Source organism: Anabrus simplex, chromosome 6, assembly GCF_040414725.1.
Source record: "Anabrus simplex isolate iqAnaSimp1 chromosome 6, ASM4041472v1, whole genome shotgun sequence".
Lineage (NCBI taxonomy): Eukaryota > Metazoa > Arthropoda > Insecta > Orthoptera > Tettigoniidae > Anabrus > Anabrus simplex.
In genome coordinates, this window is record NC_090270.1 from 259,109,590 (window position 1) to 259,136,918 (window position 27,329).

A 27,329-nucleotide genomic window follows, 5' to 3' on the forward strand; every position below is an offset into this window, starting at 1 on the left:
TCAATTGCAATCAACGTAGGCTGAGTGGACCTCGAACCAGCCCTCAGATCCAGGTAAAAATCCCTGAGCTGGCCGGGAATCAAACCCGGGGCCTCCGGGTAAGAGGCAGGCATGCTACCCCTACACCGCAGTGCCGACATCTAAGGAATGAATCAGACTTTTTCCAACATATAATAGATTCCATTCCCAAGTGGCCAAAGCAAGTGATAAACAGGAACGGGGCATGGTCTGATTATTAATGTTCTGGAAAGGAGGATGAACCTGTCACCTACACTTGTAAAGTCAGTATCTGGCACAACTCTTTAGTCATTTAATACCCATTTCACAATTAGTTTTGTGTTAATTTCCATTTTTTCTTGAAATTATGAATTTTTTTTAACAGTTTATTATTTTACCATACATTTATTTTATTTATACACTAGCTGATGCACCCGTGCTTCGCTACAGGATTCTCAGAAAGACCGACTTTGTGGTTTTCCTAACTGAAATCAACATACATCGTTACAAAAAAGGCAGTAGGAATGTAGCGATTAAAAGCAATGTTATGATATAAAATACTCGATCTAATGAAAAACCGCACATTTTCTCACTTTTAACGAACAGTACTACGGTGCCGATCTAACAGTCCAAAAATTCCAAAGATGGAATGACCAGGCTGCAGACTGCCGTGAACACTCCTCTGTCATTCTGTTAAATATGCACTCTGCTCATTCCAATCAGTACCTCAGAGTAGGGATTGAATAGCTCGAATACTATGATGAACCAGTGTGTTACGAACCAGCAATATCAGAAAATTTATGAACCAGAGGAATGGCATGCTAAAGAAGAAAGTTTTCTAATTCCCCAGCTACTTCCTGCCAATATTCAGACAGGCTGTTACACTCTGTACGACCGGGCTAGTTGCCCATGTGGTTAAGAGCCCGCAGCTGTGAGCATGCATCCAGGAGACAGTGGATTCAAACCCGACTGTAGGCAGCCCTGAAGATAGTATTCAATGGTTTCCTCATTTTCACGCCTGGCAAATGCTGGGGCTGTACCTTAATTAAGGCCAAGGCCGCTTCCTTCACACTCCTAGCCCTTTCCTATCCCACATCGCCATAAGACCTACCTGTGTCGGTGCGAAGTAAAGCAAAATTTAAAAAAAATACTCTGTACGCAGCAGTAATCCTATCTATTGGAGATGAGTGGCAACAGAAGACAAAGCACATCACAACAAACAATGGTCAATGTAATGTATTTGTTGATCAATGTTATGAGCTTTCTGTATTGTAGGCCTTCACATTTAGTTTTCTTTCGACTCTGTGATATTAGGGTGTCTTACAAAATTGTATTTTTGCGTTGACTGTAGTTCCTTATTCTCCGACTTTACATACCGATTTTCATTAAATTCTATTTACCCATTTTCTCGTGAGTCGGTGCTGATATGGACTTAGTAACAAAAATCCAAATTCATGCAGATCTCTGTGATCATAGCCGGTACAGTAACAATGTATAAGACATAATTGACTGTAAGTTTAATACTATAGGCCTATAACTTTAGTTATGTAGTATTTATCGATGTCTGTCTGTTAGGTCATCAGCCCAGAGGCTGGTTGGATCATCAAATAGCACCACCAAAGGCTATGCAGTTAAAGGAATACCACAAAAACCAATGGCAGTACCTAAATGAGGCATACTAGGCAAGACGAGGAGTGAGGTACTTTACCGTTGCTTTCCTCACTGGGCCAGGCAGTGCTATTGTAGCACGACTGACCCTATGAGCAACACCTTTCATAACACTCAGACGCACTGGTTGTGCTCTGAATGCCAATAATCAGCACGACCCACACCCCAGCAGCTTCCATATTGTCACAGTCATGGGTGAGACTGGGACTTCAGTGGAAACTACACTTTGGTCTGGCCTATGCCAAGAGATGGATGCAAAAGTACTGCATCCATCAAGAAATGACAGCAGGCCTATTTATCGATATGACCACTAATAACACAAATATTTGAGAATTAAATTTTAGGCCTTCCCCCTAAACTACCATTTCACTCAGTGTGAATAAAATTATTTATAGCCTAGATTGTAGCGACATATTCCCCGACTTTGACTACCGATTTTCATTAAATTCACTTCAGCCGTTTTCTCGTGATGTGTGTACATACATACATACATACATACATACATACATACATACATACAGAAGTTACGGAAAATTAAAAACTGCACTTCCTTGTTCCTGTTGACACAACTGATACAGAAATACCATCCTTTTTAAATTCTGAGCACTGTACAGACAAAACTCTTATTTTATATATTTATAGATTTTCTAGTAAGATGCGATATTCATATTTTTGATACAATATTTCTGTAATAATTGGTTAATTTTATTATAATTATTTATGTTGAGATGTTGCAAAATAACATTTTTATTGTATATTTTAAGACACTACTTTGTATTTTATGGAAATTAAATTTTAATGATATTAAATTAATTTCAGATGTATTTGCTTAATGTCTCCCGTAAGTCCAAACCCTCGTCTATGTCATGGGAGACGGGCAACATCATAAAGTAAGGGATTGCCTGGTGGGGTGATGTACAGTGGGGACTGAGTGTACCCTGCGATCGCTTCGGTAGCTGTGAAGGCCCAGCAGGAACCCTGAAAAGTGGCAGCTAATGGGGCTATGGTGAAAATGCTGCTGCCTTGTAGTATGTGACGTTGGTTCCCCAAAAGCTAAGGGAAGAAAACCCTGATTAAAAATTACCCGTCCACCGGAAGAGGTTGGACGTAGGGCTGACACCCCACTCTGTAAAAAAGGTCAAGTTGCAAAACTTCAACGAAAGAAAGCCGGATTGATCAATGGAGACAAACTTGTTGCGGAAAAGGACAATGATAATCGACCATCAGTGCATGAAAGAAAGAAAAGACATATAAAGCATAAGTCAGATTTCTATATTGGAACCTGGAATGTGAGATCCTTGTATCGCCCAGGAGCCCTGAAGGTGCTGCTGAACCAAATAATAAAGCTGAAGCAGAGTATCATAGCTCTACAAGAAGTAAGGTGGGACCAGAAGTGGAGTTCTAGAAAAGCGAGAAGCTAGCATATTCTATAGCTGTAGCGAGAGAGAAGCACGAGTTCGGCACAGGATTTGTGGTACACCACCAGCTAAAGAACGTTGTAATTGGGTTTACACCTATTAGTCCAAGAATGTCAGTACTCAAGATAAAGGGTAAATTCTTTAATTACTCTATAATTAATGCCCATGCACCAACAGAAGAATCTGAGGATGAAGAGAAAGAATTGTTCTATGAACTTTTGGAAAGAACATATGATGGTTGCCCAGGCCATGACATTAAAATAGTTGCTGGTGATCTAAATGTTCAGATGGAAAGGGAACAGATATATAAGCCAACAATTGATCCCCACAGCAAATATACTGTAAGTAATGATAATGGAACGAGACTTATATTATCTGCAGCATCTAGAAATATGGTTGTGGGTTCTTCATTGTTCCCACACAAAGATATACATAAAGGAACGTGGACATCGCCCGATGGAAACAGTTAGCCAGATTGATCATGTGTTGATAGATGTGAGGAGTCTCAGATACCCAAATATATACTCAGACCACTTCCTGGTACGTGCACGAATTAGGGCTAGGATCTCCAGTGCATTCAAAGGAACCCGCACCAATATACCAAAATACAATATAACAGCTCTAGAATCATCTGAAGTTTAAAAGCAATATCAGGAGAGGATAATACTAGTGATGGGTTGTGTATGGACTCGCGAAGAACCGAGTCTGGGACGTAAAACTCGAGGTACTCGAGTCCGGACTCGAGGCCGAGGACGCTGGCAGCGCTATCTGCGAGCTGTGAATGGAAACAACACAATGCATAATATTGTAGGTAGGCTAAGGACAATTAGTATTGGTTCCGTTTCCCAATAATGCACAGTGATATAATGTACAAACTAATGTTGCGATGCAGTAATACAGTCACCCTTTGAAACATTGTTAATCCCGAAGCATACATACAGTACCTTACCGAAAAAATAAGTACGATATTATAAGGCTGGACAAAATACCGGAGGTCGAAACAATATAATTATGTTATTCATGGATACCTCAGTAAATGCCCAGAGCATTCCTTCAATCAATTGAACGTTGTGGACGTTGAACTAGGGCATGCGTTGTTCTACTGCACAACAAGATATACAGCCGAACATGTACATTATGCCATATTCACATGAATGTATAGGCCTACACAACGAAACCTTATTGTAACGTAAACTAAAGAACGTGTGGACCAGGTGCTTATGTACCACAATATCACCGCCGGACAGTCCGGCTCCATGACTAAATGGTTAGCGTGCTGGCCTTTAGTCCCAGGGGACCCAGGTTCGATACACAACAGGGTCGCGAATTTTAACCATCATTGGTTAATTTTGCTGGCACGAAGGCTGGGTGTGTGTGTGTTGTCTTCATCATCATTTCATCTCATTACGACGCGCAGGTCGCCTATGGGCGAGCCGAACATGTCCTCGGACACTCCCCGCACTAAAAGCCATACGCCATTTCATTTTACTGGTGCACAGTGTGAAATTTTAGAGATCAGGTAGCACAAAAGTACATTTTCGACTAATCTATTTCTACAGTATTATAAAGGGCATTATTTTACGCTCTTGACTTCCTTTGGCCAATACCTTAATTTTTCGACGTTACGGATCCCTTCCATTTTTTCTTCCCGATTAGTGTTATATAGGGGATGATTGCCTAGTTGTACTTCCTCTTAAAACAATCACCACCCTGGAGGAAGTATGCAATACCTACAATGAATTGTTAAATTATGTTCCTAATCTTCACTCCGTATCTCAAGTTACCAAATGGGAGATATAATGCAAAACTGCAAACTCATGTCCTCATCCCGAGGTTGTGTAGCTCCTTTCAGGAAAACCCCCATTGCAGGTGAGCTGCATGTACCATTTCAACCACATATCAGCCCTCTTGACATTCTAAAATTTCTGGTGGTACCGGGAATCGAACCCAGGCACCCAAGTGTGGCAGCTAATAACGCTAACCATTACGCTACAGATACACTGTAAAGAACAAGCCCACCTAAATACAGACAAAGGAGAAAAAGAAGAATGTCATTGTGAGGCAAACTAAACGAATGGCATTTGGAAACAAATATATTACGGTCTTACATTCGCGTGTTTCACGGTATGGTCATCATTTACTTAGCTGTTGTAATAGTATGTAATGAATGGAGTATTTATTCCGACTGTTCGGCCACAGGTCGCAGTTACGGATCTTGACGGCACCGTGGAGACTCAAGTACTTTGCATGGGTTACTCGGAGAGGCTCGGACTCGCCAGACTCGATTCTCGCGAGTCCAAGCGTCACTCACGCACATCACTAGATAATACAGATCCTTGAAAATACTGGAGAATGCAACGACATTGAGTATCAGTGGGAAATGATTAAAAATGCAGCGGAGACGTCAGCAAATGAAACACTAGGAATTGAAAAAAGATATAAAAGATTTCCTTGGTTTGACACTGAGTGTGAAATAGCAACAGAAGAGAAGAACATGGTATAGAGAAGGACATTACAATCAAACTGTGCAAGAAGAATGAAGGAAGTCTATAAAGAAAAACAGAGGATTGAAAAGAAGATCCATCAGAGGAAAAAGAGAGTGGATGAAGGCAAATATTGAAGAAGTGGAGCTTCTGAGAAATCAAAATGAGGCGAGGAAATTTTACAGAGAGGTAAATGCTGCACGGAAACCCTTCTGTGGCAAAACTAGCCTGATAAAGGATGAAACAGGAAGAATTGTTAGCGAAGGAAAAGAGATACGTGAAAGATGGCGGCGACACTTTGATAGACTCCTGAATTCACAATTAAGTATTTATTTTCCACCTAGTCGATACAATGATTGCTTAAGGCAATTTTTAATGGTCAAAAGTGGTACATGTTTCGTATATTATCAACATCTTCAGCCACATAACACTGTTTAGATGAAAAATATATAAAATTGACAAAGTAATGCTTTAGAGGAAGTGTCCTTAAAATTAACATAAGATTGACAAGATTAAAACAAACAAATAACTCAAGAGAAAATATATAAATTATTTCTACAATAGAAAGCAGTCGTCAAGGAAACACTTGTACAATATTCCATAGAGAAATTGTCCTAATATATATTCTTTTCTTAATAATTCATGATAAAAGATCAATTTATAAATTAAAAATTATACAATTTATAAGTAATTATCGAAATGAAGAAATCCTGATATCACAGTGCGGCTCTTATTATTAATGTAGATGAAAATATAACTAATTCCTAGTTGTCAAATCTTATTAAGCCTGCTTTCCTTTGGAACAGTAACTCCTGTCATTCTGAATTGAAGCGCAAGGAGAAAATGACTGACTATAGGTCTACCAACTTTAGAAGAGGTGATAACTGCCATGAAGAAATTGAAGAATAACAAGGCAACAGGAACAGATTATATTCCAGCGGAACTGCTCAAGCAAGGTGGCAATGAATTGGAACGGACTTTCCTAAAAGTAGCTACTTCAGTATGGGATGAGGAATTATATGTCCTATATATAAGAAAGGGGATCAGCTTGAGTGTGACAGTTATAGAGGAATTACGCTACTTAACTTGGGATGTAAAGTATTCTCCAACATTTTATTTGAAATTTGACCGTCTTCTCCCAATTGTTCAGAGAGAGACTGGGATTTATCAGTGTGGATTTATCCAAGGAAAGTCCACTATAGATCAGATTTTCACCTTAAGGCAAATTTTAGAGAAGACAATCGAATTTGGGATTGGCACACATCACCTCTTCATTGACTACAAAGGAGCATATGACAGTATAGACAGTGAGCAATTGTACCATGCTATGATTGAACTGAGAATTCCTGAAAAATTGGTGAGGCTGGTGAGAATGACAATGAGGGGACACAAAGTAGTATAAGAATGGGAGGAATGATGTCTGAGACATTAAATATTCAAAATGGGGTACGGCAGGGAGACGCACTGGCATGTCTCCTTTTTAATGTTGCTTTGGAGAAGGTGATGAGAGATACAAACCTCCTCTATAGGACTACGAATAGTTGACACATTTGAAAAGCAAATATAAAATGCAACTTAGGTATTATGTTATTAAAATTTCGTGCACACCTTCCCTCTTTCATGGATATATCTGTAGAGGTGACACTGCTGCTTTGTCTCCCAATGCCTGCATTCCAGTGAGCTTTCTGCCATGGCCGACCACGGCCGACTCTCCATTCAGCAGTGCGCCAAAACAGTTATCCCTTATTGCGAATCGAAAAGTGTTACGGTGACACAAAAGAAATTTCGAGCTGTATTGCAGACTAGGTGGGCACCAATAAGGCAAACCACCCTTCGCTTATACAGAAACTTTGAAGGACAAGGCAGTGTGAAGGAAGAAAAGCGACCACGTGCACCAGCAGTTCGGTCTCCTGAAAACCGCTGCACTGAGGGTCGCTATGCAGCGCAGCCCGGCGAGCTTCAAGAGAAAGTGGAATATCGCCCCATTCAGTTCAAAGAATGTTACATGGTGACGTTCAAGTGTACCTGTACAAAATGTCTGTGCTACACAAGCTAACAGATCTTCACAGGCAGAAGAGTTTACAGTACGCCTTATGGACTTAAGATAAAGATGAAGTACTGTTTAACACTTGGTTCTCTGATGAAGCCTATTTTATCTCAAAGGGGCAGTTAACAAAATGTGCGGTTTTGGGCTACAGAAAACCAGGCATTATTCACGAAAAAAACACGTATGGGGAAAAAGTCAGTCTGTGGGTAGCTCTGTCAAGTCATGAGTCAATTGGACCAGTTTTATTCAGTCAGACAGTTAATGCACAACGATACAAGGACATGCTAGAGAATAAACTAATGCCTCAAATTCCCGCTGTACCTATTTTGCGCAGTGGTTTATGCAAGATGGTGCAACATCTCGCACAGCTAATGATGTTCTTGAGGGGAGTATTTGTTGATCGTATAATCTCTCATCGTTACCCACAGTACAACAATTATGGCAGATTTTTCCGGCCTCCTTAAAGCCCAGACTTAAATGCTTGTGACTTCTTTTTATGGGGCTATTTGAAATAAAAACTCTTCGCTTCAAGATCTCAAAGCCGCATGGAAATGCATGGTCGGTTTTTGCAGCTCTCCAGTGAAATTCATGAAGATCTGTGCCGCAAAGTCGTCAGATACATGCATACCCGTCTCCAAAAGGTTATCCGCCGAAGTGGAGATCACATTGAATATGTGATATAGTGAAATGTATTTCCAGGGTCCAAGCTTCCTGTGTCTAAAATTTCATTAGTGTTCTCTAAAAAATAAGGTTGTTATTCTAAAATTAAATGTGTCAACTATTCGTGCGCCACCCTGTATATGGCTGCTGGGAAAGCACGTAAGGAGAACATGCCACCCTCAATAACCGTGGGCAATTACACCTTTGAGAGAGTTGAGCAGTTTAAATATCTGGGATCGACAGTCACCTACTCAAATGATACCTCTCATGAAATTAAACAGAGATCAATAGCAGCCAACAGAGCTTATTTTGCTCAAACAAGGCTTCTCTCCTCAAGGCTCTTGACCCATACCACTAAATTACCATCTATAAAACACTTGTAAGACCTGTGCTTACATATGCCTCGGAAACTTGGCCATCAACACCAAAGATACTGGAATGCTGGATGCCTTCGAAAGAAAGATACTTCGAAGAATCATTGGCTCAGTCTGTGAAAGAGGAACATGGAAGAGGAGGTACAATCATGAATTTATAAAGACCCACTTATTAGAAGAATAGTGAAATCAGCCAGATTGAGGTGGGCTGGGCATGTAGCACGGATGAGTGATACGGAAGTACCTAAACAGATATTAAATGGAAATCCAGGCTGATAGAGATGACGAGGTTGACCGAGAACCAGATGGATGGATGGAGTTACTGAAGATCTTCGAGAAATGGGCTATAGGAATTGGAAAGTTTTAGCGTTGGATCAAGATAAATGGCGGAAGATTGTTGAAGAGGCTACGATTCACAATGAACTGTAGAGCCATAGAAGAAGAAGAAGAAGAAGAAGAAGAAGAAGAAGAGGAAGAAGAAGAAGAAGAACAACAACAACAACAACAAGAAAAAGAAGAAGTATTTGCTTATGGCTCAAGAAGTAAAATGTATCTTCAATCAATCAATCAATACTGATCTGCAAGTAGGGCAGTCGCCCAGGTAGCGGATTCCCTATCTGTTGTTTTCCTAGCCTTTTCTTAAATGATTTCAAAGAAATTGAAATTTTATTGAACATCTCATGTTCATGTTTGTGGATTACTGTAGTCACGTCCTAGTTCGTGAACCATGGGCAATGGCTGAGTGGCCTAGTAAGTGGTCCTGAGAGTCGGGATACCAGATGCTATGGAATGGGAGTGGGCATCTCGGACATATTGTGAGTCATGGCCCTCCTTGTGCTCAGGCGGCTAGGACTATACAATTCACCGGTGGTCCATAACCCGTTAGAGGAGATCTCACTTGGACTATGTGCAAGTAGGGTAGCATCCTGCTTCTTAAATTTACCAAGTTCAGAACACTTTAAGCAAGCCTCGGACCTATGGGAGTATCGGAGTCTCACTCCCATTTGATAGGCGAGGGACTCCTTGGAAACAACTTGGCGAACAAAATGGAATTCGATGGGAGCTATCAATATTAATGGGGCTTATGGAAGAAAGAAGGTAGAACTGGCTGAGTCAGCAAAGAGGATGCATTTGGATGTGCTAGGAGTAAGTGATATTCGGGTAAGGGGAGATAACAAGGAAGAGATAGGAGATTGTAAAGTGGACTTGACGGGTGTTAGAAAGGGAAGGGCAGAGTCTGGGGTAGGGCTCTTTATCAGGAATACCATTGCACGCAACATAGTTTCTGTTAGGCACGTAAATGAGCGAATGATGTGGGTAGATTTGTCAGTTGCAGGAATTAGGACTAGAATTGTGTCCGTGTATTCACCATGTGAGAGTGCAGATGAGGATGAAGTGGACAAGTTTTATGAAGCATTGAGTGACATCGTGGTCAGGGTCAACAGCAAGGATAGAATAGTGCTAATGGGCGATTTCAATGCGAGAGTTAGGAATAGAACTGAAGGATACGAAAGGGTGATTGATAAATGTGGGGAAGATATGGAAGCTAATGGGAATGGGAAGTGTTTGCTGGACGTCTGTGCTAGTATGGGTTTAGCTGTTACGAATACATTCTTCAAGCATAAGGCTATTCACCACTACACATGAGAGGCTAGGGGTACCAGATCCATAATAGACTATATCTTAACAGACTTCAAATTCAGGAAATCTGTTAGGAATGTACGAGTTTTCCGCAGATTTTTCGATGATACAGACCACTATCTGATCTGTAGTGAACTAAGTATCTCTAGGCCTAGGGTAGAGAAAGTGAAATCTGTCTCAAACGAATAAGGGTAGAAAATCTCCAGGACGAGGAAATTAGACAGAAGTACATGGATATGATTAATGAGAAGTTTCAAACAGTAGACAGTAAGCAGGTTCAGGATATAGAAAGTGAATGGGTGGCATACAGGGATGCTGTAGTAGAAACAGCAAGGGAATGCCTAGGAACAACTGTGTGTAAAGATGGGAAAGGGCGAACATCTTGGTGGAATGATGAAGTGAGAGCAGCTTGTAAACATAAAAAGAAGGCTTATCAGCAATGGCTCCAAACAAGGGTCGAGGCAGACAGGGATTTGTATGTAGATGAAAGAAACAGAGCGAAACAAATAGTTGTTGAATCCAAAAAGAAGTCATGGGAAGATTTTGGTAACAACCTGGAAAGCCTAGGTCAAGCAGCAGGGAAACCTTTCTGGACAGTAATAAAGAATCTTAGGAAGGGAAGGAGAAAAGAAATGAAAAGTGTTTTGAGTAATTCAGGTCAACTCATAATAGATCCCAGGGAATCACTGGAGAGGTGGAGGGAATAGTTTGAACATCTTCTCAATGTAAAAGGAAATCATCCTTGTGGTGTTGCAAACAGCCAAGCTCATGAGGAGGAGGAAAATGATGTTGGTGAAATTATGCTAGAGGAAGTGGAAAGGATGGTCAATAAATTCCATTGTCATAAGGCAGCAGGAATAGATGAAATTAGACCTGAAATGGTGAAGTATAGTGGGAAGGCAGGGATGAAATGGCTTCATAGAGTAGTAAAATTAGCATGGAGTGTTGGTAAGGTACCTTCAGATTGGACAAAAGCAGTAATTGCACCTATCTATAAGCAAGGGAACAGGAAGGATTGCAACAACTATCGAGGTACTTCATTGATTAGTATACCAGGCAAAGTATTCACTGGCATCTTGGAAGGGAGGGTGCAATCAGCCGTTGAGAGGAAGTCGGATGAAACCCAGTGTGGTTTCAGACCACAGAGAGGCTGTCAGGATCAGATTTTCAGTATGCGACAGGTAATTGAAAACTGCTACAAGAGGAATAGGCAGTTGTGTTTATGTTTCGTAGATCTAGAGAAAGCATACGACAGGGAACCGAGGGAGAAGATGTTCGCTATACTGGGGGACTATGGAATTAAAGGTAGATTATTAAAATCAATCAAAGGTATTTATGTTGACAATTGGGCTTCAATGAGAATTGATGGTAGAATGAGTTCTTGATTCAGGGTACTTACAGGGGTTAGACAAGGCTGTAATCTTTCACCTTTGCTGTTCGTAGTTTACATGGATCATCTGCTGAAAGGTATAAAATGGCAGGGAAGGATTCAGTTAGGTGGAAATGTAGTAAGCAGTTTGGCCCATGCTGACGACTTGGTCTTAATGGCAGACTGTGCCGAAAGCCTGCAGTCTAATATCTTGGAACTTGAAAATAGGTGAAATGAGTATGGTATGAAAATTAGCCTCTCGAAGACTAAATTGATGTCAGTAGGTAAGAAATTCAACAGAATTGAATGTCGGATTGGTGATACAAAGCTAGAACAGGTCGATAATTTCAAGTATTTAGGTTGTGTGTTCTCCCAGGATGGTAATATAGTAAGTGAGATTGAATCAAGGTGTCATAAAGCTAATGCAGTGAGCTCGCAGTTGCGATGAACAGTATTCTGTAAGAAGGAATTCGGCTCCCAGACGAAACTATCTTTACCTCGATCTATTTTCAGACCAACTTTGCTTTACGGGAGCAAAAGCTGGGTGGACTCAGGATATCTTATTCATAAGTTAGAAGTAACAGACATGAAATTAGCAAGAATGATTGCTGGTACAAACAGGTGGGAACAATGGCAGGAGAGTACTCTGAATGAGGAGATAAAGCTTAAGTTAGGAATGAACTCGATGGATGAAGCTGTACGCATAAACCGGCTTCGGTGGTGGGGTCATGTGAGGCGAATGGAGGAGGATAGGTTACCTAGGAGAATAATGGACTCTGCTATGGAGGGTAAGAGAAGTAGAGGTAGACCAAGACGACGATGGTTAGACTCGGTTTCTAACGATTTAAAGATAAGAGGTATAGAACTAAATGAGGCCACAACACTAGTTGAAAATCGAGGATTGTAAATTCACAGAGGCTTGCAGACTGAACGCTGAAAGGCATAACCGTCTATAATGATAATGTATGTATCTCCCTTGGTAAGTTATTCCAATCCCTATCTCCCCTTCCTATAAATGAATATTTGCCCCAATTTGTCCTCTTGAATTCTAACTTTATCTTCATATTGTGATCTTCCCTACTTTTATAAACGCCACTCAAACTTATTCGTCTACTAATGTCATTCTACGCCATCTCTCCGCTGACAGCTCGGAACATACCACTTAGTCGAGCCACTCTCCTTTCTCTAAATTCTACCCAGCCCAAACTTTGCAACATTTTTGTAACTCTTCTCTTTTGTCGGAAATCACCCAGAACAAATTGAGCTGCTTTTTAGATTTTTTCCAGTTCTTGAATAAGGTAATCCTGGTGAGGGTCCCATACACTGGAACCATACTCTAGTCGGGGTCTTACCAGAGACCTATATGCCCTCTCCTTTACATCCTTACACTCCTTTACACTCATAACCATGTGCAGAGATCTGTACCCTTTATTTACAATCCCATTTATGTGATTACCCCAATGAAGATCTTTCCTTATATTAATACCTAGATACATTCAATGATCCCCAAAAGGAAGTTTCACCCCATCAATGCGGTAATTAAAACTGAGAGGACTTTTGCTATTTGTCAAACTCACAACCTGACTTTTAACCCAGTTTATCAACATACCATTGCCTGCTGTCCATCTCTCAACATTTGAGGTCACGTTGCAGTTGCTCACAATCTTGTAACTTATTTATTACTCTATAGAGAATAACATCATCCGCAAAAAGCCTTACCTCTGATTCCACTCCTTTACTCATATCATTTATATATAAGAAAACATAATGGCGTAGGGATGTGGCGACCCCATCGCCCAGTGGGAAACCACTGCAATCAGCTACCCGAGTATTGGCGGGAAAACCATAACATATGCGGAGTATGGAGGAAATGCCTACTCCCAGTCCTGAACAACTAGGATGAACTTGTAGCACTTCATTCATCACCAATTCATACTTCATTAATCACCTTTCCAGATCACATCTGGAATTGTAAAGCCTGACCTTGGTCAGAAATGTTTCGATCGAAAGATCAGACAATCAATGATGATGAGTCTTCTAATGAATAAATCCACCGGTGTGGACAAACAACAACAAGGATCTGCACAAAGACACCACTCGGAATCGGTGGGGTGTCAAGTAGAAGACCTAGGCGAATCGGAGCGCCTGGAAGCCCAACAGACAATCGACAGACAGCTGACAGACAGTGGACTAACCCAACAATGTAAGAAGAGACTTAAGTTCAACAAATCAGGAAAATTTTCATACTTTGCAACATTAAACATTAATTCACTAAGTAAGGTGGGCAAGTTGAAACATTTAACTGATGTGATGGACCAACATAGGATTTTAATAATGGCTTTACAAGAACTTAGGAACACAGACCAGGACCCAATTGAATCAGGAGGTTATCGTCTCTACAAAGGACCTCCAGGAGAAAGAGTAATGAAGAATGTCCCTCAATTTGGTGTAGGTTTTCTTGTTCATAGTAGCATAATAGACTCAATTGAAGAATTTTCTTCAAAATCTTCGAGGATGGCACTTCTAACAATTAAAGTAGGGAATAAAACTTATACTTTAATAAATGTCCATGCACCAACAAATGACAAAAACAATAAAGATAGAGAAGGAGTTGAAAACTTTTGGGAGGAACTTGATTACATATTAGCGAAGATCCCTGATGAGCATATAAAAATCTTACTTGGAGATTTCAATGCTAAAATAGGCAGAGAAAAGAAGTATCGCACAGTTGTAGGAAAATGGCCAGCTCATAAATTAACGAACAAAAATGGCCAAAGATTAATTGAACTTTGTGCAGATCATAGACTCGTTTTGGAAACCACCAGATTCATGAGGCGACCACATAAACTTATGACATGGAAATGCCCTAACGTAAAATTGGGAGAGTTTCAGATTGATCATGTTGCCATGGATAAAGATTATCATAAAGAAATTTATAATGTCAGAGTCCTCCGTGGGGTAGACATTGACTCGGATCATTATATCTCAAAAATAAAAATCAAGTTAACACCAAAAAGGAAACACAAACATAATCATCTCAAAGCAAGGAGAAATTATGATCCCAGTTACTTAATAAATAATAAAATATATTTAGAGAGATCCAAAACACCTTTAAATGACAAATTAGAGACAATGATCAACAAACTTAAAACCATAGCTGAAGAAATTGCCCCAATCAAAAGGAGAAAGAAACATGCGTGGTGGAACGAGGAATGTGACAAAGCAATTCAAGCAAGACACAAGGCATGGATAAATGATCAACAGAGGAAAACGGAAAAATCTCGAGAAGAACTAATTAATGCCAGAAGACAAACAGCTAAAGAAATTAGGACAATTAAAAGGAATTATCAAAAGGAAATGCTTAGCACTATAGAAGAAACATTCAATCAGCATAAAACAAGAGACTATTACAAAACATTCAAGCAATATCAATCTAAATTTACCCCTCCCACACTTATGTTAAGAAATAGAAATGGTAAAATGGCACACAATAATCAGGATAATGCTAACATTCTTGCAGAATACTTTAAAGAGTTACTTAATTGTGAGGATCCTGTGGAACATTTAGAATTTGATCCTAACCCAAAAAATAAAACTCCATTACAAAAGATTATACCACCAGTTTACAATGAAGTGAAAACGGCAATTAATGCACTTAAAAACTACAAAGCAGCAGGACAGAATCAAATAGTAGCAGAAATATGGAAGAATGCTAATGATCAGACTATTCAAAACCTACATAAATACATCATTGATATTTGAAACACGGAGAAGCTTCCTGAGGAATGGAATACAGCGATAATCCACCCGCTGCACAAGAAAGGTGATCGCTCCGATCCAAATAATTATCGGGGGATATCCTTACTTGATATTACATACAAGATTTTATCCAAGATTATATACACAAGAATCCAAGAACAACTCGACCAAGAACTTGGAGAATATCAGGGAGGATTTCGACCAGGTAGAAGCTGTCCAGATCAAATCATTAGTTTAAAATGGATAATGAAGCACCAAAGAGTTCGAAGTAAGGGTCTGGTCATCACGTTTGTAGATTTTAAAAAAGCATACGACAGTATTCATCGTGACTCATTATTAAAAAGCCTTAAAGAATTTGGCTTACATCAAAAACTTGTTAACCTCATTAATATGACTTTTAAAAATACGAAGGCAAAAGTTAAATTTAGAGGTGAATTATCAGAATCATTCACTATAAGAACTGGACTTCGACAAGGAGACGGACTTTCACCATTGTTATTTAATTGTGCATTGGAGAAGGTTATGCGTGAATGGAACAAGAAATGCCAACCAACTATCAAGATCGGTAGAAATATTAAACTCAACTGCCTTGCTTTTGCGGACGATTTAGCATTACTTGCAAATACAATAGAAGAGGCTAAATTTCAAATTGAACAACTAGAAATTATAGCTAAAAAAATGGGATTACAAATTTCATTTGAAAAAACAGAAATGATGCCAACTTTTAAAGTTGATTTACCAGTTATTCAGCTGAACAGTAATAAAGAGATTAAAATTGTTCAGAAATTCAAATATCTTGGGGAAATAATAACATGGAACACAAATGAAAAAGAAGCAATAGAACACAGAACAACTAAATTTAAACAAGCACAAAGACTTACCTGGCCAACCTATAAAAAAAAATCTCTTTCGATAAACGCTAAGCTGAAACACTATAATTCCATAGTTAAACCAGAGGCAACCTATGCTAGTGAAACTTTATTCAAATTAAATGTAAAATCTACAACAGACAAATTACAGAAAACTGAGAGAAGAATTCTTAGAACAATTATTAATAAAAAACACCAAGTTGTTGGACAGTGGAGATTGTTGCCTAACAACATTGTCTATCGTGAATGTGAATCAATAATATCTACAATGCGTAAAAGAAGAATTTCCTTTTTCTGTCACATATCAAGATTAGCAGACACCAGGATATTGAAACAACTATTCGATTACTTTTTGAAGAATAAAATCAATAATAATTGGTTCAAAGAAGTTCAGGACGATTTGGAAGAATTGGGTATAACTCGGCAACAAATCAAAGACAGAAAAGAGAAGAGGATTTTGAAGAACAAAAGCATAAGTCTCAAACTAAAAGCAGTTGAACGGAAACAATATACTATATCGGACACACAAAGGGCTTCCAGGTCGGAGAGGATGAAAAAGTTCTGGGAGAAGAAGAAGAAGAAATTAACTCAAATGTATTGATTTCAGTGCTCCAATGTGGGCGTAAAATATGTAAATAATAATAATAAATAAATAATAAGAAAACATAAAGGTCCGATAATACTGCCTTGAGGAATTCCTCTCTTAATTATTACAGGGTCAGATAAAGCTTCACCTACTGTAATTCTCTGAGAACTATTTTCTAGAAATATAGCAACCCATTCAGTCACTCTTTTGTCTAGACCAATTGCACTCATTTTTGCCAGTAATCTCCCATGATCCACCCTATCAAATGCTTTAGACAGGTCAATCGCGATACAGTCCATTTGACCTCCTGAATCCAAGATATCTGCTATATCTTGCTGGAATCCTACAAGTTGAGCTTCAGTGGAATAACCTTCGCTAAAACCGAACTGCCTTCTATCGAACCAGTTATTCATTTCACAAACATGTCTAATATAATCAGAAAGAATGCCTTCCCAAACCTTACATACAATGCATGTCGAACTTAGTGGCCTGTAATTTTCAGTTTTATGTCTATCACCCTTTCTTTTATACACAGGGGCTACTATAGCAACTCTCCATTAATCTGGTATAGCTCCTCCGACCAAACAATAATCAAATAAGTACTTCAAATTTAGTACTATATCCCAACCCATTGTATTTAGTATATCCCTAGAAATCTTATCAATTCCAGCCGATTTTCTAGTTTTCAACTTTTGTATCTTACTGTAAATGTCATTGTTATCATATGTAAATTTGAATACTTCTTTAGCCTTGGTCTCCTCCTCTATCTGGACATTATCCTTGTCACCAACAATCTTTACATACTGCTGACTGAATACTTCTGCCTTTTGAACATCCTAACATACACACTCCCCTTGTTCATTAATTATTCCTTGAATGTCCTTGGAACCTGTTTCTGCCTTAAAATACCTATACATACTCTTCCATTTTTCACTAAAATTTGTATGACTGCCAAATATGCTTGCCATCATGTTATCCTTAGCTGCCTTCTTTGCTAGATTCAATTTTCTAAGTTCCTTCAATTTCTCCTTACTTCCACAGCCATTTCTAACTATTTCTTTCTAGTCTGCACCTCCTACTTAGTCTCTTTATTTCTCTATTATAATAAGATGGGTATTTATCATTCCTTACTGCCCTTAAAGGTACAAACCTGTATTCGCATTCCTCAACAATTTCTTTAAACCCATCCCATAGTCTGTTTACATTTTTATTTACTGTTTTCCACCGATCATAGTTACTTTCTAGAAACTGCCTGCTTTATCAGCCATATGGTACTGCCTAATAGTCCTACTTTTAACACCTTCCTTTCTATCACATTTATGTTTAACTACGACAAAAACACCTTCATGATCACTAATACCACCTATTACTTCAGTTTCTCTATAGAGCTCATCTGGTTTTATCAGCACCACATCCAGGATATTTTTCCCTCTGGTTGGTTCCATCACCTTCTGAATCAGATGTCCTACCCAAATTAATTTATTTGCCATTTGTTGGTCATGCTTCCTGTCATTCGCATTTCCTTTCCAATTGACATCTGGTAAATTCAGATCTCCCGCTACAATCACATTTCTTTCCTTGTCGTTTCCTACATAGCTGATTATCTTTTCAAATAATTCTGAATCTGTGTCAGTGCTACTCTTTCCCTGTCTATATATTCCAAATGTATCAAGTTGCCTAAAATCTTTATAATGAGCCTTACACCTAGAATTGCATGTGTCTCATCTTTTTGCGTAGCTTACAAATTCTTCTTTCACCAGAATGAATACTCCCCCTCCCGCAATTCCTATCCTATCTCTACGATACACACTCCAGTTCTGTGAGAACATTTCTGCATCCATTATATCATTTCTCAGCCATAATTCAACTCATATTACAATATCTGGTAAATATACACACCATACATACATACATACATTATCATTATAGACTGTTGTGCCTTTCAACATTCAGTCTGCAAGCCTCAGTGAATTTACTAAACGTCGCCACAATACTCTGTTTGCAACTAGTGTTGTGGCCTCATTTAGTTCTATACCTCTTATCTTTATATCATTAGAAACCGAGTCTAACCATCGTCGTCTTGGGCTACCTCTACTTCTCTTACCCTCCATAGCAGAGTCCATTATTCTCCTAGGTAAACTATCCTCCTCCATTCGCCTCACATGACCCCACCACCGAAGCCGGTTTATGTGTACAGCTTCATCCATCGAGTTCATTCCTAAATTAGCCTTTATCTCCTCATTCCGAGTACTCTCCTGCCATTGTTCCCACCTGTTTGTACCAGCAATCATTCTTGCTAATTTCATGTCTGTTACTTCTAACTTATGAATAAGATATCCTGCGTCCACCCACCTTTCGCTCCCGTAAAGCAAATTTGGTCTGAAAACAGACCGATGTAAAGATAGTTTAGTCTGGGAGCTGACTTCCTTCTTACAGAATACTGTTGATCGCAACTGCGAGCTCACTGCATTAGCTTTACGACACCTTGATTCAATCTCACTTACTATATTACCATCCTGGGAGAACACACAACCTAAATACTTGAAATTATCGACCTGTTTTAGCTTTTATCACCAATCTGACAATCAATTCTGTTGAATTTCTCACCTACTGACATCAATTTAGTCTTCGAGAGGCTAATTTTCATACCATACTCATTGCACCTATTTTCAAGTTCCAAGATATTAGACTGCAGGCTTTCGGCACAGTCTGCCATTAAGACCAAGTCGTCAGCATAGGCCAGACTGCTTATTACATTTCCACCTAACTGAATCCCTCCCTGCCATTTTATACCTTTCCGCAGATGATACATGTAAACTACGAACAGCAAAGGTGAAAGATTACAGCCTTGTCTAATCCCTGTAAGTACCCTGAACCAAGAACTCACTCTACCCTCAATTCTCACTGAAGCCCAATTGTCAACATAAATACCTTTGATTTTAATAATCTACCTTTGATTCCATAGTCCCCCAGTATGGCGAACATCTTTTCCCTCGGTACCCTGTCATATGCTTTCTCTAGATCTACGAAACAAACACAACTGCCTATTCCTCTCATAGCATTTTTCAATTACCTGTCGCATACTGAAAATCTGATCCTGACAGCCTCTCTGTAATCTGAAACCACACTGGGTTTTATCCAACTTCCTCTCAATGATGATCGCACCCTCCCTTCCAAGATGCCAGTGAATACTTTGCCTGGTATACTAATCAATGAGATACCTCGATAGTTGTTGCAATCCTTCCTGTTCCCTTGCTTATAGATAGGTGCAATTACTGCTTTTGTCCAATCTGAAGGTACCTTACCAACACTCCATGTTAATTTTACTACTCTGTGAAGGCATTTTTTCCCTGTTTTCCCACTATACTTCACCATTTCAGGTCTAATTTCATCTATTCCTGCTGCTTTATGACAATGGAGTTTATTTACCATCCTTTCCACTTCCTCAAGCATAATTTCACCAACACCATTTTCCTCCTCCCCATGAGCTTGGCTGTTTGCAATACCACCAGGATGATTTCCTTTTACATTGAGAAGATGTTCAAAATATTCCATCCACCTCTCCAGTGATTCCCTGGGATCTATTATCAGTTCACCTGAATTACACAAAACTGTTCATTTCCTTTTTCCCTCCCTTCCTAAGATTCTTTATTACTGTCCAGAAAGGTTTCCCTGCTGCTTGACCTAGCCTTTCAGGGTTGTTACCAAAATCTTCCCACGACTTCTGTTTGGATTCAACAACTATTTGTTTCGCTCTGTTTCTTTCAACTACGTACAAATCCCTGTCTGCCTCGACCCTTGTTTGGAGCCATTTCTGATAGGCCTTCTTTTTACGTTTACAAGCTGCTCTCACTTCATCATTCCACCAAGATGTTCGCCTTTTCCCATCTTTACACACAGTTGTTCCTAGGCATTCCCTTGCTGTTTCTACTACAGCATCCCTGTATGCCACCCATTCACTTTCTATATCCTGAACCTGCTTACTGTCTACTGTTTGAAACTTCTCACTAATCATATCCATGTACTTCTGTCTAATTTCCTCGTCCTGGAGATCTTCTACCCTTATTCGTTTGAGACAGATTTCACTTTCTCTACCCTAGGCCTAGAGATACTTAGTTCACTACAGATCAGATAGTGGTCTGTATCATCGAAAAATCCGCGGAAAACTCGTACATTCCTGACAAATTTGCTGAATTTGAAGTTTGTTAAGATATAGTCTATTATGGATCTGGTACCCCTAGCCTCCCATGTGTAGCGGTGAATAACCTTATGCTTGAAGAAACCCATACTAACACAGAAGACTAGCAAACGCTTCCCATTCCCATTAGCTTCCATATCTTCCCCACATTTACCAATCAGCCTTTCGTATCCTTCAGTTCTATTCCCAACTCTCGCACATTGAAATCGCCCAATAGTGCTATTCTATCCTTGCTGCTGACCCTGACCACGATGTCACTCAATGCTTCATAAAACTTGTCAACTTCATCCTCATCTGCACCCTCGCATGGTGAATACATGGACACAATTCTAGTCCTAATTCCTCCAACTGACAAATCTACCCACAACATTCACTCATTTACATGCCTAACAGAAACCAAGTTGCATGCAATGGTATTCCTGATAAAGAGCCCTACCCCAGACTCTGCCCTTCCCTTTCTAACATCCGTCAAGTACACTTTATAATCTCCTATCTCTTCCTCGTTATCTCCCCTTACCCAAATATCACTTACTCCTAGCACATCCAAATGCATCCTCTTTGCTGACTCAGCCAGTTCTACTTTCTTTCTTCCATAAGCCCCATTAATATTGATAGCTCCCCATCGAATTCCATTTCGTCCGCAAAGTTGTTTCCAAGGAGTCCCTCGCCTGTCAAATGGGAGTGGGACTCCGTTACTCCCATAGGTCAGAGGCTTGCTTAAAATGTTCTGAGCTCGGTAAATTTAAGAAGCAGGATGCTACCCTACTTGTTCATAGTCCAAGTGAGGAGATCTCCTCTAACGGGTTATGGAGGGCCATGACTCAGAATACGTCCGAGATACCCACTCCCATTCCGTAGCAACTGGTATCCCGACTCTCAGGACCACTTGCTAGGCCACTCAGTCATTGCCCATGGTTCACGAACTAGGACGTGACTACAGTAACCCACAAACATGAATGTCATCCCTACTTGATTTCCAGTTCCCTGTTCCCTTATCACCGCTCCCTAGGCCATGCCGTTTCCCTGAATGTACCTCCGTATTACTCTTATAACAAATTTCCTAACTTATACGTACCACTGCGGTTTAAGTGAAGGCCAACTAAGCGCAGATCCCCATCTCCTACCCACCCATTACGATCTAGAAATTTTACTCCCATTTTCCCACATACCCACGCCATAGTCTCATTTAAATCCCCAATCACCCTCCAGTCAGTTACCGTCCTACACAGTATTCCACTAATAACAATCTCCGCTTTCTTAAACTTCACCCTGCTGCATTTACCAGATCCCACACATCTCCAACTATGTTGGTACTTATACCAGCTTGCCTTACGTTGTTGGTACCAACGTGAAACACTACCACCTTCTCCTTCCCCTCCTCCCTCTCTTCTACTTTCCTCAACATCTGCCTTAACCTAATTCCTGGATAACATTCTACCCTGGCTCCCTTTCCTCCACACACTTTCCCAACGTGTCTAACGATGGAATCCCCCACGACCAGAGCCTCAACCCTACCCACCTCATTTGATCCCCTCCCCTCCTGGTCAGCTTTATCTTTCCTGATAGCTGCAGAAGCTACTTCCTCATTCCTTTTCTCCTTCTCGTGAGCCTGTTCAGGAAATTTATGTACCCATTAGTTGTACACAGTATGTCACTGATTCAGGAGCTACATTTTAAGATTTATCTTAAGACAGTGAATTAATCCACTAACTTTTAAGAAACTTATGCATTATCCACCATAATAAATATGAATATTAACTATTTTAACTGGCCCACTCACCAATATGAATAAAGTACAGTAATGTGCTACAAGGTTAAAGTAGCACTAATGAATAAAGAGTACCAAATTAGAAATATAAAAAATACACAAATGTATCCTGCAATTTTTTTTTCTAGTTATTTTACGTCGCACCGACACAGGTAGGTCATATGGCAACGATATATCCTGAAAATTACTGAGCAATACATGTTAACAAGAACTACACCCTACTTGCAATTGGTATATATTTTTTTTAGGGGTAAAACATGAATATCAGCTTGCAAAAAATAGACTGAAAACCTACTATCTTTAGTTCTAAGATTCCAAACCAGCATATCAATGGAAATCTGGGAAGACCATATCAAGAAAGTAACCTGTGCAAAAGAATCAAGACCCAATATCAGACCCCCAGAAGACCAGGATATGACGGAATGGAGATTTTAAAGGCTATGCAGAAACTTAGGAATAATAGATCTCCCGGACCGGATGGAATCAGGGCTGAACATCTTAAGCAAACTACAGATGAACTGTTACCAGTATGGATGGCGCTATTAAACAAATGTTTAGAACTCAGACGAATAACAAGTGAATGGAAGAAATCAACAATTAAGCTACTGTATAAGGGAAAGGGGAGCACTGATGATCCAAACTCGTACCGAGGAATTGCATTGGAGTCGGTTGCCCTGAAGCTGATATAGATGTTGATTCCCATAGGGAATATGAAATATTTGTCCTGAATGAGTAAATTTATAATACCAATATAAATAGTCCGTTATCGGACATGATAAATTTTTCTGCTAACTCATTCTTGGTTGCCAGCATTTCGCCCTCGTGTGCTAGGCTGGGCTCATCAGTTGGTACCTAGCACACCTACCAATACGCTGGCTAGTGCATACCGTGGAGGCCACTGCGTAGGCTAACTAGAGCCACCGGCAGTGCCAATGCACTAAGAGACTTAGTCTCATCAGCAAAAATTGATGCCTGCTTGGCCATCAGATGATATAGATGTTGATTCCCATAGGGAATATGAAATATTTGTCCTGAATGAGTAAATTTATAATACCAATATAAATAGTCCGTTATTGGACATTATAAATTTTCCTGCTAACTCATTCTTGGTTGCCAGCGTTTCGCCCTCGTGTGCTAGGGTGGGCTCATCAGTTGGTACCTAGCACACCTACCAATACGCTGGCTAGTGCATACCGTGGAGGCCACTGCGTAGGCTAACTGGAGCCACCGGCAGTGCCAATGCACTAAGAGACTTTGTCTCATCAGCATCCCATCTGATGGCCAAGCAGGCATCAATTTTTGCTGATGAGACAAAGTCTCTTAGTGCATTGGCACTGCCGGTGGCTCCAGTTAGCCTACGCAGTGGCCTCCACGGTATGCACTAGCCAGCGTATTGGTAGGTGTGCTAGGTACCAACTGATGAGCCCACCCTAGCACACGAGGGCGAAACGCTGGCAACCAAGAATGAGTTAGCAGGAAAATTTATAATGTCCAATAACAGACTATTTATATTGGTATTATGCCCTGAAGCTATTAACAGGGATACTGACATCCAGGATAAATGTAATTATAGACCCACTGCTGCCAGAAGAGCAATGTGGCTTCCGTAAGCAAAGGCCAACACTCATGGCAGTAGAATATCTACTACAACATATAACAATGACACTGGAGAAACCTAACGGCAAACTTTATGTACCAGTAGTCTTTGTTGATTACTCGAAGGCCTTTGATTTAGTCAACAGAACTATTCTTATGAACAAGTTAGAAACGCTAACAAAAAGAACAAGAACGACCCTCATATCGAATAATACTAGCAGAAAACTACATATAAGTCTACGACGGAGTTGGGAATTCAAACTGGATAATGCAAACAAATGGCGTACTTCAAGATGATCCCTTGAGCCCCACCCTATTTAATGTGCTCACATACGATGTTGGTGACAGAATTCGAGAAACAACAAAGGCAAAATTATACATATATGCGGATGATATGGCAATAACTTCAGAGCAGATAAATGACTTACAAAAGGTACATATATAAGCTCTTTTTAAGTGATTGATAGAATCTGAGGATGTTCTTGTAGAACGAAACATGTCATTCTTTGTATGTTAGTGTGTGTTTTACAGATATGTTTATAGTGTTTTAATTTACATTGTATTTGCTGTGTGTTTGACAGACTGAAAAGCCTTTGTTACATTTAACTAAGTCAACACTGGAAAACATGGCTTCATTTTTAACAAAAAGGCAGTAGACATCTTAAGTGACTGGGACCAGAAAAATGAAGTCGCAATCGATGAGGACAAGACGGAAATGATAATTTTTCGAAACGGTGGAAGGCCAGCAGTTTCTGACCAAGTGACCTGCAATGACAAGGAACTGAAAATAGTCAACAATTTCAAATACCTAGGCATCACCCTACAGGTTACAGGAAGAAGCTTTAGGCTACACATAAGATCAAAAACAGCTGCCGCAATAAAAGCTATAAACGACATTGGACACATAAATCTCATTTCACTGGAAACAGCAATGGCACTTTTTCAAACGAAGGTCCTGCCCGTTCTGACATATGGACTCGAGCTAATATGGGAATTCCTTAACTACAGGCAATTGGAAGAGAGAAAAGACAAAATCCAGATTTCTAAAAAGAGCTCTTGGTGTATCAAAGACAACCAGATCCAGACTGGTGTACGAGCTTGCAAGAGAAACGTTCCTAATAGAGGATCTACGGATAACTCTACTACTACCGACTACGGAAAGTTACAATAAGCTGCTCCAAGTTCTATAGAATTCTACACAACAAATGCAATGCTAGACAGAAGATGGACGCAAACTCTATGTAAATGAGGCAAGTCGTGACCAGCCTTGCAGTTCGTGGTTTCCACCACAAGATTTGCTCCCGAGAAGTGTTTCATGATCCAGATGAAAATTGCATGTGTGAACTATGTAACAATACATGCGGTATTTACCACATAACCACGTGCTCAAACGGAACCAGGTCAATAGTGGAATATAGCAAGGAGTGACATGATTGCCTAGAACTAGGAAATATGCTGTATTACTATGTAGGTCAAATTCTAAAAAGAATATGTCATATACGTATCATTATGGCTATTCGGCTGCAATAAATTCTTTATTTAGCTCTAAGATTTCCCTTGCAACAATCTTTCAGGAACTGAGTGGTAAAGGACTCCCGAGGTTTCTTTTTCGATCATAGATATGGGTTTGATGAATTAATTAATTGAAATGTCCATGAAAATACCCACCAATTCCCTTAAAATGTAACAGTACACTAATGTTGCCTTCGGCGGTGTATCAATTTGAAATAACACGCCATATTATCGCCCTATTTTAGCAGCGACTGGCCACGAAGAAAATATATGCTGATAAATCATTCAATGAAGTTAAAGGAAATAAAGTGTCCATTTCTTGCATCACCTGCACTCTTCCAAATCCGCCAATTGCTGAACCAGACGGTCCAACTGGCCTTCTAAATTCTGCCGTAACTTCTCTGTTTCTACCTGTCCTCTTGAAGACATTATTCCAATGATGCAAACAACTGAAATACACAACGAGCCATCGTTATCTCCACCTGACTACCGCCGGACACAACTTAAATCGTTCGTACCGTACCGTACCGTATGGACAACCGCGAAGCTCTAATAAGAGCAAATCCAAATACAATATTTGATACGATACGAGGAAGGTTCATCTATATCTATATCACCGCCGTCTCGATTCTCCTATCCTATACAGCTCTATGCGAGCCTTTTTGCGACTACGCTGCGACATAATTTCTCCGCTAGATGGCAGATATAGACGCACAATGGTCTAAACTTATTCTAATGACGACAGCCTACAAAACACTATGGAGTATGGTCATATGTTCACCGAAGCTCGTAAATTACATCAGTAATATTAAATATCGTCAAAATTACCTGCACGAAGTCGCAGTTGGCCTCTTCATGCACAATTTAAAGATTTTCCTGGACGAAGGCTTGGAGTGGTACCGTACTTTTTGTGTTCTTGCCAACGCAATATCAAATAATAGAGGTCTTACGAACTTAGTTAGGATAATATAACTAACATTTTGCTGATGTTCTTTGACCTCACACTGTAACAAAACACATTCTGAAAGATTTTTTTAATATTTGTTTTACGTGGCACCGATACAGATGGGTCTTATGGCGATGATGGGATAGGAAAGGCCTAGAAATGGGAAGGAAGCGGCCGTGGCCTTAATTAAGGTACAGCCCAGAATTTGTCTGGTATGAAAATGGGAAACCACGGAAAACCAACTTCAGGGCTGCCGACCGTGGGGTTCGAACCCACTATCTCCCGGATGCAAGCTCATAGCTGCGCGCTCCTAACCGCACGGCCAACTCGCCCGGTATTCTGAAAGGGAAGACGTCGCAAGTCCTCGTATTACGCTCATACGCTTGAAGGACTTCGACAATAGGGCACATCAGTTTAAACGAACTCCTGGAGGTGCTT

The 27,329-nt window shown here is 39.9% G+C and overlaps 1 protein-coding gene across 1 annotated transcript in view; it reads right to left on the minus strand.

Moving 5' to 3' along the window:
• Positions 1–26,594, minus strand: part of LOC136876418 (protein LZIC) — a 195,782-nt gene extending 169,188 nt beyond the window's left edge. Inside the window, exon 1 of the mRNA XM_067150377.2 lies at positions 26,274–26,594. Coding sequence (XP_067006478.1) covers positions 26,274–26,374 — 101 coding nt within the window. The 5' untranslated portion in view covers positions 26,375–26,594. The remainder of the gene's footprint in view (positions 1–26,273) is intronic.
• Between the last annotated feature and the right edge of the window lie 735 nt (positions 26,595–27,329).